The 12,890-nt window shown below is 42.3% G+C and overlaps 1 protein-coding gene across 3 annotated transcripts in view; it reads right to left on the bottom strand.

Moving 5' to 3' along the window:
- The window catches only part of TNRC6B (trinucleotide repeat containing adaptor 6B), a 285,267-nt gene that overhangs the window by 202,978 nt on the left and 69,399 nt on the right, over positions 1–12,890 (bottom strand). For all 3 annotated transcript variants that reach the window (XM_054469560.2, XM_054469563.2, XM_054469565.2), the window contains exons 2-3: positions 9,100–9,173; positions 460–550 (exon numbers count right to left, since the gene is read on the bottom strand). In XM_054469560.2, coding sequence (XP_054325535.2) covers positions 460–504 — 45 coding nt within the window. In that variant the 5' untranslated portion in view covers positions 505–550; positions 9,100–9,173. The remainder of the gene's footprint in view (positions 1–459; positions 551–9,099; positions 9,174–12,890) is intronic.

Raw genomic sequence — 12,890 nt, 5'->3', positions numbered from 1 at the left:
CCAAGCCTCAGCATCACACAACACACCCATGCAACAAACCTGCATGTGTACCTCTGAATCTAAAATAAAACAAAATAAAATTTGTAATAGAAAAACACCTAAAAAGTATCAGTGACTGCCTCTGTGCAGCAGGAACAGGGGACCAGCTTTGACTCCTGACTTCATATACTTCTGATTTTTTATAAGCCTATAGCAACTTTCGTAACAAACTTTAAAAGACACAGTATTAGTGTTCTAAAAATAAATTATAAAGTTCTCTGTAGTTCAGTAAAATTGTTTTAAATTAGCATATAGGATTAAAAAGTATACTGAAAAGAAAAAATATTTCTCAATCTGTTAGATTCTAATTTAAATCAATCGAATTTTTACAGTCATGTAAAATGAAATACCCATTCTACTCATCCACAGCCTCTACTGTTCAATTTCTACCCAAACTGTACCTTTCAGTAATTTACTGACCTTGGAACTGCTTTCTTCCGATACTTCTCCCTCATTGGTTTGCATGGGAACAGATTTTGTGCAAAACTCTGCAGAAACACAAAAATACTGCCTAAAAGAAGAGAGAAGAAAAAAGTATGTAAGGAATTCAGGGCAAAAAATTTTTTTTTTCAAAGGTTTAGACTGAAATTCTCTCAATAAGGCCACAGATACTGTGAAGTAACTTTGAGTAACTGTGTGTGTGTGTGTCTATGCACATGCATCTTAAACGTAAGAAAGAGGGAGGGAGAGAAGCAGGGAGGGAATGTTTCCCATCTTGGGGGAGAAGGGTAAATAGGAAAGGTTTCCAGCATTGGGATATTAATAGCTCTAGATTTCTTTCCCTATTTTATTTGCCTTTTGGCAGAGGTGGTGGTGAAAGACACTGACCTGCAAGAAAGCACGGCAGTGAGCAAAGCGGCGCACCTGTTGTTCTGCCCCTGCAGGTCACAGTGCCTGGGTATTAGGCTAAGGCTATTGGAATTGGCAGGGTTTCCTGGGCTTATAATTTATGAATAACGTTCCTGCTTTCTTTATAACTGAAATTAAAGTACACTATAATGGCTGGCCCCACTTTTCATTTTTAGGAAATGTGCTTAATAAACTAAATGTCAGTTCATATATTTTTAAATGAGACTATTTACAGGGCAAGACAGTAAAAAGTAATTTTTCCTCAAAGAATAAAATGAGTCAAGAAAAAGTTTGTTAAAATTTTATGAATTAAAATGTGCCAAAAGGAAACTACTAAAAATTTATGCAACATTTTCATGAATTCATTACATATGTAATTATTGAGGAATATATATATTTTTTTGAGACAGAGTCTTGCTGTGTTGCCCAGGCTGGAGTGCAGTGGTGCGAGTTCAGCTCACTGCAACCTCCACCTCCTGAGTTCAAGCGATGCTCCTGCCTCAGTCTCCCAAGTAGCTGGGACTACAGGCACCTGCCACCACACCCGGCCAATTTTTGTATTTTTAGTAGAGACAGGGTTTCACTATGTTGGCTAGACTGGTCTTGAACTCCTGACCTCGTGATCCGCCCGCCTCAGACTCCCAAAGTGCTGGGATTACGAGCGTGAGCCACCGCTCCTGGCCCTATTGAGGAATAATTATTCAAACGACACAAATCTCCATTATAATACAGGTACGAATATTTAGAAACCTATCAACTACTCTAAAGCTCATAGCTACAAAACATAAAAACTAAAAAAGGCCAGGTGCAGTGGCTCATGCCTATAATCCCAGCAATTTGGGAGGCCAAGGCAGGTGGATGGCTTGAGTTAAGGAGCTCAAGACTAGCCTGGGGGTGAAACCCCACCTCTACCCAAAATACAAAAATTAGCCAGGTGTGGTGACACATGTATGTGGGCCTAGCTACTCAAGAGGCTGAGGTGGGACGACTGGTTGAGTCCAGGAGGTAAAGGCTGCAGTGAGCTGCAATCACACCACTGCACTCCAGTCTGGGCAACAGAGTGAGACCCTGTCTCAAAAAAAAAAAAGGGTAAAGAGATGCTGGTAGTGTATTTTTTTGTGTGTGTAAGAAAGATCTATTAATGCACAACGCTTGATGATCTGTTTTGGTGTAGCCTTCTCTATAACCAGCCAAGACTCAAGGCTAAGAAGGCACTTCCAGGAAGCTGTTTCCTCATCTACTGGGTGGGAAGGGGTTACCAAAATATCTACTTTGCTCACCCACCTAGCAAGGTCTTGTTGGGAACAAATGCATATTTATGTGATGTGAAGTGTAAAATCAGTACAGTAGAAGCTCTCAATTGATATCCATTCACTCGCTCCCAGCTTAATCAACATTGCCCATCCCTTCTGTAAAACACATGACGGATGCTCACAGCAAGTGAAAACAGGCTTTCTCTAGTTGATTTTGTCCCTCACCTATTTATCACAGTTGCGCAAAAAAAAAAAAAAAAAGTTCTCTTTCTATAAAAATTAGGTTGATAGCATTGGAAAAACTCAGTAACATATCCAGAAAGATTTTATGTGTAATTTGCTTCACAGATGTCTTTAAGTTCTCCTATTTCACTGAAACAGAGACTGCATTTCATAGATGATGCATTATAGGCTCCTCGGAACTCCATTCATGCTTGCAGGCCTGTACTCAGCACACTCCTTGGTCTGGTGCTTCCTCCAGACCCACGCTCCATTCTCCACCTGACTGTGTGCCCCAGGTGACACCATCATTGGGCTCTTTATCTTCTGGCTGCTGGCTGGGCTAAGCCAGTGGGAGGCACTGACTGGAGACAGGAGGTCGGGAGAGGAAGAAGGGATGGCAGTGGTTGTTTCTTCTATGAAAGGGCACTGCTCTCAACTTGCTGGCTTCTCCTTCAGCTTTAATCTTTTTACTTTCATCCTTTCTGGATTCTCCTATTTGGCTGTTCTATTTTTCTTAAGTCTCTTTCTAGCTTGACTTGCCTGGCTAAATTAGTTCTCTCCTTCTCTGACAATCACTGCTATTTCCCCTCACCGACTCCTCCTCCCTATCCCCCAACACTGCACACTGTCATCTCTCCTACCCCATGCTATCACCCTCTACCCAAGGCTTTAACCAAGACTTCTGCCCCTACACTCACTTCTTAAAATCCATCATGTCCCAATAAGATCCTACCAAGGCCCAAGTCTTACCTTCCCTACTACTACAGCCCTCAGTTTTCCAACATGTTAGAATGGAAATAGGGAAACCAACAAAGGCTACTGAACCACCCAGTGGCTGACAACAGTGGGGAACCTTACTATTGCTAGGCCTGAAGGGGAAGGGGCAGTGACTGGAACCTGGAGGGGGAGCTGTGGCCGTCACTGAAGAGTCCAACAGACCTGAATGCTTATGGATGTGTGACTTTGAGGAAATCACTCAATTTGTCTCCGTCTCAGCTTCCCTACCAAAACTTGGGAATAATAGTTATTCTGAGGATTCACTGATAATGTATTTGCACTTGATACATAATAGGTGCTTAATAAGTACATGGAGATGACCAACTCACAAGACATTCTCTACTCTGAATTCTTATTCTTTCAGGGTCCGATCCCCAGTGATCTCCATTTCCTTTTGGACATGCTGTGAAAGGGGAATGCTTCTTCCTGCCTCCTGTGTTTCCACCTTTGGCTCCTCTATACCTGCACACAATCCACTCCAGAGAAGGTAACAGGATCTTAATTTAATGGTGAGTTTGGAAGGAGAAACAAGGTAGGTGGAGCTCAGCCCTGTCTTTTCCTTCCTTTTGGAAACCAGCTGCCCCAGGAAGCATGCATTCTCCTCTTCTCCTCCACCCATAAACACAGGACCCTCACAACTACCCGTGAGTAGGTCAGTCTGTGTTATTATGAAGTTCAGTGTTAAGTTCACTGGCCTGTAGATGTGTCACATTCTCCAATAAAGCTTTTTTTTTTTTTTTTTTAAGCCCGGCCCCTCCGCCCAGTGGCACATACAATAGCAGTGGCAGTGGGAATGGGCGGTCCAATACAGCTTTATTAGTCAGAGAAACAGTATTTTGGTCTCCCGAATGTCCTCCTTTTAAAAAGGAGGGAAAAATGAAAAGTGTAACAATTTTTCACTGCATATAAGCTTTTAAAAAGGAGGACATTTGGGAGACCAAAATATAGAGCCCAGTCAAGGGAAGGAGAGTGCTATTTATTGGGTCTCAAAGACCCTAACCTCTGGTGCGTGGCACCGAAATTTTGATAATAGACATGAACTAAAATTCAACGGAGTAAAATACATGTGGCATTTTTGAGGCTTCTGTTAAGGCCAGGACTTTGGGCCCTGGACTTTAATGAGGGGGCACAGTATTTTCTTGTAGAAGCTTTTATTAGGCTTTTTACTGTTGTTTTTATAGTTATACACTAGCTTTTAACTATTGAGGCTGAATTAGAGGTTTATAAACCATAGGCACACAGTATTTTGACCTTAGCAGTGACTGTAGTTATGGCAACTTTGTCTTCACGTAAGTGGCTGTTTCTATAGAGACAAGGCTGCATACACTAGGCACATAAGCCTTAGCAAAGGGTTGGGGGCTTTGCAGGCCTCTTCAAGAAACAAGCCACAGACTGTTGTGGCGGTGGTGGTGATGCTGGTATTGAAAGCTCATTTACATATCAGCTGTGCAGGCAGCCTCAGCATACACTGGCTGCTCTGGCCTAGCAAGCAAATGCCAGCTGTGCTGGCCTCAGCAAAGGGAATAGGGCATTAGTGGGCTTGGGTGGCTTCAGTGTACAGAAGGCTGCTGCTTGACCTTGAATTATGCCGGCACAGCTTTTCCTAAGCAGGCATGGCTGAGGAAAGATTAGACTTCAGGGAAAAACAGACTTTCTTCCTACAGGCCTTTTAGACATCAGAAAGTGGAACAATTACTTGCTGCATATAAGCTGCAAAGCAGCTGAATTTCAAATAGCACACATGCATTACAAAACCAGTGAAGTTCTTCATTTAAATTGCTTGGGCTAGGTTTATATAGGTAATTCAAAAGGAAAATGAAAATAAAGAGGTTTCTGGCTATACAAGGAAGGATGGAAGGAAGGAAGGAAGGAGGGAGGGAGGGAGGGAGGGAGGAAGGAAGGGAGGAAGGAAGGGAGACTGGCATAACCCTGGCTGACCTAGACTTACTGGTTAAGAACAATGCACTAAGAAACAAAAGCTAGGGAATGCTAGGGGAGGAAAACTTTTTTCCCTGCTTCTGATGCTTCCTTCCACATGGGACAATATCCAATTTTTCATATTCCTGGCCTTGTATCCCTGATTCAGGCTGTCAGGGGTGAAATCACTTCTCTGATGAGTGTGTTTGGAAGAAGAAACCAGGCTTGCATAGTCCAGCCCTTTTCTCTCCCTTTTCCCTTGGGGGCACCTGTTCTGCTCTGCTCCTTTCGTTGGCTAGGAGGCAGGCGAGGAGGCAGGTCTATCCCAGACTAGTGTTGCTGGGTGAATAAACCTGTTAAGTCTTGCAGTTCAGTATTAAAAATCTGCTTGCCCTTAGATTTAAGCCAGTTCTCCTATGGCAAATTTATGGATGATAAACGTGAAATTCTGATCTCCATCTATCTACCTTACTCCTTTGTCCTAAGTCTCTGCTGGTTCAGAACTTGAGCAGGGAAGAGAATATTACTTATTGGATACCCTTTGATCTCAACTTATATCTAAAACGTATCCTCCTCAGAATTAAGTTCAGTTTTCCATATCAGCCTTGTCTTCCAAATTATTCTATTACCACAGCATTAATCACACACTTTTACTTCCTAAGCTTTTCACTAACCTCATTTCTAGTTACTCTCAAAGCACACTGTATTCTGCATTCACGCAGGCAAATCTTTTCATTCTCAGCACACAACATGCTAATCTCTATCTATGTATATCCTAGTCCACACTCCACTGGAAACCCCTTCCCCTCATCACCAATCCACATCTCTACCCTTCTAATATCTATTCAGTATATATATATTTTTTGAGACAGGGTCTCACTCTGTCACCCAGGCTGAAGTGCAGTGGCATGATCACAGCTCAATGCAGCCTCAGCCTCACTGGGCTTCCCAAGTAGCTGGGACTACAGGTGCACATCACCATGCCTGGCTAATTTTTCTATTTATGGTAGAGTTGGGATTTCACTATGTTGCCTAGGCTAGTCTTGAACTTGTGAGCTCAAGCAATCCACCTGCCTAGGCCTCCCAAAATGCTGGGATTTAGGTGTGAGCCATAGTGCCTGGCCTCCAGTCAATTTTTATTTCTAAAAATCTTTCCTGATTAAAACCATGTAATGTGCCCACTTACTAAATGTCATATTGATACCTATTTTTATCTTTGTCCTTTATTTCACTTGCTCTCATTTTTTGTTGTTTTGGAGCTGTCTTTAGTTTTCAATGTGTTTCTTGAACAAACCTTAATAACATTCTTGTTTGAAGGCATGGCTTATGATTGTGTCTAGGGCAACTTTACTTTTCTTTTGACAAAATAGAAGGTAAGTAAGATAGGCAATGCAGAAGCGTATGGTTAATTAAGGGTTCCATGTAAGAAGTGATAAAGGGTCTAATGTATCAGTGCTAACAAAGTCACAAAAAAGTCAGGGCAAAGCCCACTTACATGAAAACTAGAGGGGTGAACAAGTCATGCCAAAGTGACAAGTCATGTCCCATCATGAGATGATGAGACAACACACAAGTGTTTATTTTATGTATGTACGTATGTATGTATGTATGTATGTATGTATGTATTTAGAGACAGAGTCTCGCTCTGTTGCCCAGCTGGAGTACAGTGGCGCAATCTCGGCTCACTGCAACCTCTGCCTCCCTGGTTCAAGCGATTCTCCTGCCTCAGCCTCCCAAGTAGCTGGGACTACAGGCACGTGCCACCATGCCTGGCTAATTTTTGTGTTTTTAGTAGAGACAGGGTTTCACCATGTTGGCCAGGCTGGTCTGGAACTCCTGACCTCAAGTGATCCGCCCGCCTCGGCCTCCCAAAGTGCTGGGACTATAGGCGTGAGCCACCGTGTCCGGCCGACACAAGTGTTTAATTTCTGTTTTTGCACATCACTTCAACTTGGAGCAGTCACCAGTTTGTGACCTGTGGTAGGTGGTGGACAGTCTTGACCTGGCACAGTGCTTGCCACACACATGACAGGACTCAGCAAATGTTAAGAACTAAATACAAGTAATGTCCTACAGTACCTGTGCAAGTTCTTCCAGGAAAATTGCCAAATATGTTAATATTTTCAAAAGCCCTCCAGGATCCAGCCCTCGCCTGTCTCTCCAACCTCGTCTGCCTGGTCTCTGTTCCTTTTGTTCCAGCTGTAATGAACATCTTACAGCTTTGCCAATACAGGTTTCCATGTTTTTGTTGCTATACTCCCTCTGCCTTTCCCTCCTCTGGTGCCACAAGGGGAGACCCTACTTTCCAATCAAGGGTCAGCTTTTATGAACTATTTCCTGATCCATCTCTAGGCAGAAATAATGATTCCTTCCTCAGTGCCCCCAGTGGATCTTGTTTGAATTCTATTATGGGATCTGTAACACTTTATTGGATTTATTTACTCACATAGATTCCTCTATATGATAAGGATTAGACTGTCAACCCCTTGATACCAGACACTATATCTTGTTAATCTCTGCATTCAGTCTACTTAAAACTGTGTACCTGACATTTAATATGTATTCCATAAATTTCTATATAAGAATGATTGAATTAATCAATGACAGTGCTTTTTCTTTAAAATGCAATAGATATCAACTCAATAAACATTTACTGTGCCTCTACCACATGCCAGATGGTGCTGGGATAGTGTGTTATGCTGGAATGAGCTGTGGCTTTGAAAATGTAGAATCGTTCTTGTCAGTTATTAGCTGTGTGGTCTTGGGCAAGTTATTTAACTTTCTAATCCTGAGTATTTTCATCCATAAAGCTGTGCAGGAAAAGGTGTTATAAAGATTAAATTAAACAATGTGTGTAGAACTCTTAGCAAGGTGTCTAAGAGCATTTTATCTTATTTCTCTATACAACTGAGGCTGAATTGGAGGTTCAAAAACCATAGGCCACACAGTATTTTGACCTTAGCAGTGGCTATGGTTATGGCTACTGTCTTCAGGTAAGTGGCTGTCTCTATAGAGATAAGGTGCATACACTAGGCACATAAGCCTAGCAAAGGGTTGGGGAGAAATTCATCATGAATTTCTCATCCTACCCTAGACCCCTCATATTAGCTCATCGGCAAGTCCTATCATTTTTGTTTTCAAAATTTGTTTCTCGGATCCACCCACAATTCTTTATTTTCACTGCTGTTATCCTTTCTTGCTTGTGGGGGCCTCTTTTAGGCATTGAAAATAGGTTAGCTCCTTTCCAAGCAGTCTCAAAGGGTTTATATATTAGTAAAGGAGACAGATACAAATAAAACAACTTTAATATAAAATATTGAATAATTTATTACTGTAATAACAACAGGTACTCTTAGAATACAGATGAAAAAAAATTCTGCCAAGGGAGTTTGGAAGAAGAAGACAACAGGAAAAATACAACAAGGAGAGTAGATAGTCACATTCTTCTCCCTGCTTCCAAACTCTAAAAAGAGAAAAGCATCAACCAAGGCACAAAGCCATGAAAAAAATACTATATATATATCTAGGGAACAGAAAATGGTCCCTTAAGGCTTACAGATAAGGATTCACTAAAAAAAGCAGCCAGAAATGTTGACTGGAATTAGGTTTTGAGGGGATCTGTGGGACAACATCTGCAGCAACTGGACGCCATGAGGGCTGTTTAAGCAAAGGCATGACCTGAGTAAATCTATCGTTCAGAAAGTGAACCCTGGCAGTAATGTGGACTACAGACCGCAGCAGGGAAAGGTGAGAGACAGAGACGCTAGGGATACACTCACATAAAACTCACATAATCCTAATAACTAAGTTGTAGCTTTCTAGCATGAGGCACCAAATGTCAGTATCCATCTAAATACCAGTGCTTTTTAAAGGCACCTACCATATAGTAGGAAAGCAAGGGGCTGGTATGATGGTCACCTTAAAAATATCTTTCTGTAAGAACTTAGTAAAAGGGCAACAATGTTCTTGAAAAAGTACTTTTCTTCTTTTTAAGAAGAAGACTATTGCCAATACATGGTAGATATATATTTTAAAAACTTACCTTTGACAGTACCTGGGGCAACACAAGCCCGTGAAGATGAGTCTAGGTTACATTCAGTGCAAAAAACCACAACCCTGAAAAGAGAAAAAAATCACAATGAACTGTATGCTCATAGCAAGATGCCACATGAAGCAGTGACACAGGCGGACTCGTGGAAATCCAGCTCCTCCTTTCACCAGCTATTGTTTCTAGGCCTGCAGCCCAACCTCTCAGAGCTCAGCTTCCTCAGCGAACACTGGGAACAATAACAACACCTTCTTCACAGGGTTCTTTTGAAGTTTAAATGAAATATGTGTAAAACTCTTAGTACAGGGCAGGATACCAAACACATGCTCAATAAAGGCAAGTGGTTATTAATATTAAGGCTTTGTATAATCAAGGGCATCACCCTCTACCCAGGTGTTTAGGTCAGACCCTGACATCCATCATGAATTTCTCACCCAACCCCTCATATCAGCCCATCAGCAAGTCCTATCATTTCCTCTTTCAAAATCTGTTTCTCAGATCTACCTATAATTCTTCATTTTCACTGCTGTCATTCTTGCTTGTTGGGGCCATTTCACTGGTTCTCTGTTCCTACTCTTGCTCCTCCCCAATCCATTCCCCCATAATGGCTGGAATAGTCTCTTCAAAATCAATTCATAGCAAGTTGCTAGTAAATACAGTAAATATTTTATTTATTCCATGATGGAATCTCTCTCTGAAATATATATTCATGTATGTGAATACAGAGATATAGGAATATATATTAAATGGCCAGCAACTTCATTTTACAATGACAGAAACAAACGCAGGAGGAATGCTCCTCAAGGTTGGAGCTACCTATGTGTGCGCAGGTGCTCAAAGCAATGGCGAGCCCAGCAGCGGCTCATCTGGGACCAGCATCTACACCGCTGTCAGAAAGCTGGCACTACTTGGAAGTTGGCCCCTTAGTTTCACAGTCAACCCAATACTTCTGTCCAAGACAGCGTGCTCCATTCCCCACAGCTAGAAACTGTAAGTCAGGGCTTCAGCCCCACGTTAGGGCACAGTGCTGAGACGGTGCTGCAGGGAATCTGAAGGCACCTCACTGCCCTGCTATCTGTCATCCCCTCTATTTGACTTACTTTATTTAATAGTGTTTGAATCAACACATCTCAGATGGAACTGTGATGAGAATTAGAAATATTTTGACTCGTCTCCCTATCTCCCTACTGTACACTGTGTCCCAGCAGTCTTTCTTGCTAAAAACCAAATTTGACCTCTGGGTATCTCGCCACTTAAATTCAGTCAATTTACCTTTAGGGTAAAATCCAAGGCCTCTCCAGACCCATTATCACTTCATGACTGCACAGTTTCCTTACAACACACACACTAATGTCTGAGAGCCCTCTGCCTATTCCCTTCCCCTTTTCCTTTAGGTGTTATCTCCTAGAAATTTTCTGTATCCTCCCTGGTTGGACAAAGTGTTCCTCCTCTGAGATATACATTATATTGGTAATATCCACGGGTCCATTTTCTTCACTCAGCAGGAGCTCCTTGATAGCAAGGACCATGTCTGACACACCTTTGAATTTGGTATTGGGTAGAGTCCAATAAACATAAGCTGAACTGAATCCCAATGGGATCCCAGCAATTCAGTACTTGAATGTGGATGTGTCCCCTAATTAAATGCATTGGTAAAAATTGAAGTTAGCTGCAACCTCCAAGATGGGTGTGGCCCTTACAGAGAACTCGAGGCTACGTGGTTATATCTGACCCTCAGCACTTCAGAGGACAACTGGATTCATTAATTTTTTGTCAACTGCAGAGACTATCAAGAGAATAACACTAATTTTTAGTTCCCTATTCTGATTAAAGTTTCCGCTTAGGCTAAAACACAGCCTCTTCTCTGGATCTATCATTAGTCCAAATTCTGTGCCGACCCTGTAAAGTTGCTCATTACATGTCTCCTTAACAGACAAGGCTAGAAGGAGACCATGCCACTCAGTCCCTAGCCTGCTTGGCAGTGAGTCTCAGACACTGCCTGTATTCAGAAGGGAGGGGAAAAAAGAATTAAGGTAGAGGATAGGCAGGCTAGGGAAACTGAGCAGTTTTCCAAGTACTCTTGAATCCAGGTTTTACAGAACAGCTGCATTACTTTCTCTGCTAGGCTGTGAACCTCTGTATCAGGTACACACGTATTCAAAATAAACAAAAATTAATTATAAAATCAACACTTGAAATTATCTAGTTGAAGTTACCTACAGCACTATTTTCCTTCCAAGGTATAAATAGTGGCAAATTCCTCCAAAACAGCTTTGAAATGCTCAGAACTACATGGTAATCCTACCATCTGATCAGGTACAGCTGCAGCAGTAAAACTGTGAACCATTCCAGTTTTCTCTCTTCTCTTTCAGAGCAGCCAAACTAGTCTTGGAATTCATAGAAGGGGTGGGAATGTTCAGTGGATCTTGGGTTAAATCAATCCCCAGGTCCTGCTAAACTGCAAGCCGGCTGCAAGAATTCCTCTAGGCCGGGCGTGGTGGCTCACTCCTATAATCCTAGCACTTCACTTTGAGAGGCCGAGGCAGGAGGATCAGTTAAGCTCTGGAGTTTGAGATCGGCCTGAGCAACACAGGAAGACCCTGTGTCTACAAAAAAATGTAAAAAATTAACGGGGCATGGTGGCATGTGCCTGTAGTCTCAGCTACTAAGGAGGCTAAGGCAGGAGAATTGCTTGAGTCTGGGAGGTCAAGGCTGCAGTGAACCATGATCACACCACTACACTCCAGCCTGGGTGACACAGTAAGACCCAGTCTCAAAAAAAATAAAAATAAATAAAAATAAAAATAAAGAATTCTTCCAAAGCCAAGTACCTAACTAAACTCACAGGATTTAATTAGAACTAAATCTTTCCTAGGGAATACGGTAAGTTGAAAGAAATACATATTCAACAAACTATATTTATTTTGCTGGTATCTTACTAGTATCACCTCTGATATGGCAGGATTTCAATTTTCAAACTTGACTATTCAGCACAATTATTTTAAATTTAAATTCTCATTTTAAAAATTCAAGCAGTATAGACAGGCTCTTAACCAATGTCCCCTCTCCCTCCATTCCAGTCTTCCCAGGACTCACCACTCCTATCAGTTTGATATCCAGCATAATTCTTGGGATACAGACTATTAAGAATACACTATAAACTTTTAATTGAGTCACAAATAACTCTGAAAACCCTGTCTGCCTACATTGTTGGCAACTGGCCTAACTTGAAGCAAGACGTCCAGAAGAGATGTCTTAAGTGAGGCAGCAGATGTGAGGGAGGAGCACAACACCAACAAGGAAGCCTGGAAGGTCTTCCCAGGAAGCAAGAGGGGATGCCAGGAGATTTGGTGGCAGACAGGAGGGTACCACCCATCCAGCTCTGTGAGCAGGGCACCCAGCCCAAGCGTACAAGAAGATACCTAGTTAATTAAGTAACACAAATAATAATATCAAAAGTTTAAGGAGGCCACGCGTGGTGGCTTACACCTGTAATCCCAGCACTTTGGGAGGCAGAGGTGGGCAGACTGATTGAGCTCACGAGTTCAAGACTAGCCTGGGCAACCTGGTGAAATCCCATCTCTACAAAAAACACAGAAAAATTAGCCCAGCATTGTGGTATGCACCTGTAGTCCCACCTACTCAGGAGGCTGAGGTGGGAGGATGGCTTGAGCCTAGGAGGCAGGGGATGCAGTGAGCCTAGATCACACCACTGCACTCCAGTCTGGGCAACAGAGCCAGACCTTGTCTCAAAGGGAGCACAGGTGGAGGTAGATCTGCTAGAA

The sequence above is a fragment of the Pongo pygmaeus genome, chromosome 23 (assembly GCF_028885625.2).
Source record: "Pongo pygmaeus isolate AG05252 chromosome 23, NHGRI_mPonPyg2-v2.0_pri, whole genome shotgun sequence".
NCBI classification, from domain to species: Eukaryota; Metazoa; Chordata; class Mammalia; order Primates; family Hominidae; genus Pongo; species Pongo pygmaeus.
This window is presented reverse-complemented; position numbering and strand designations above follow the sequence as displayed.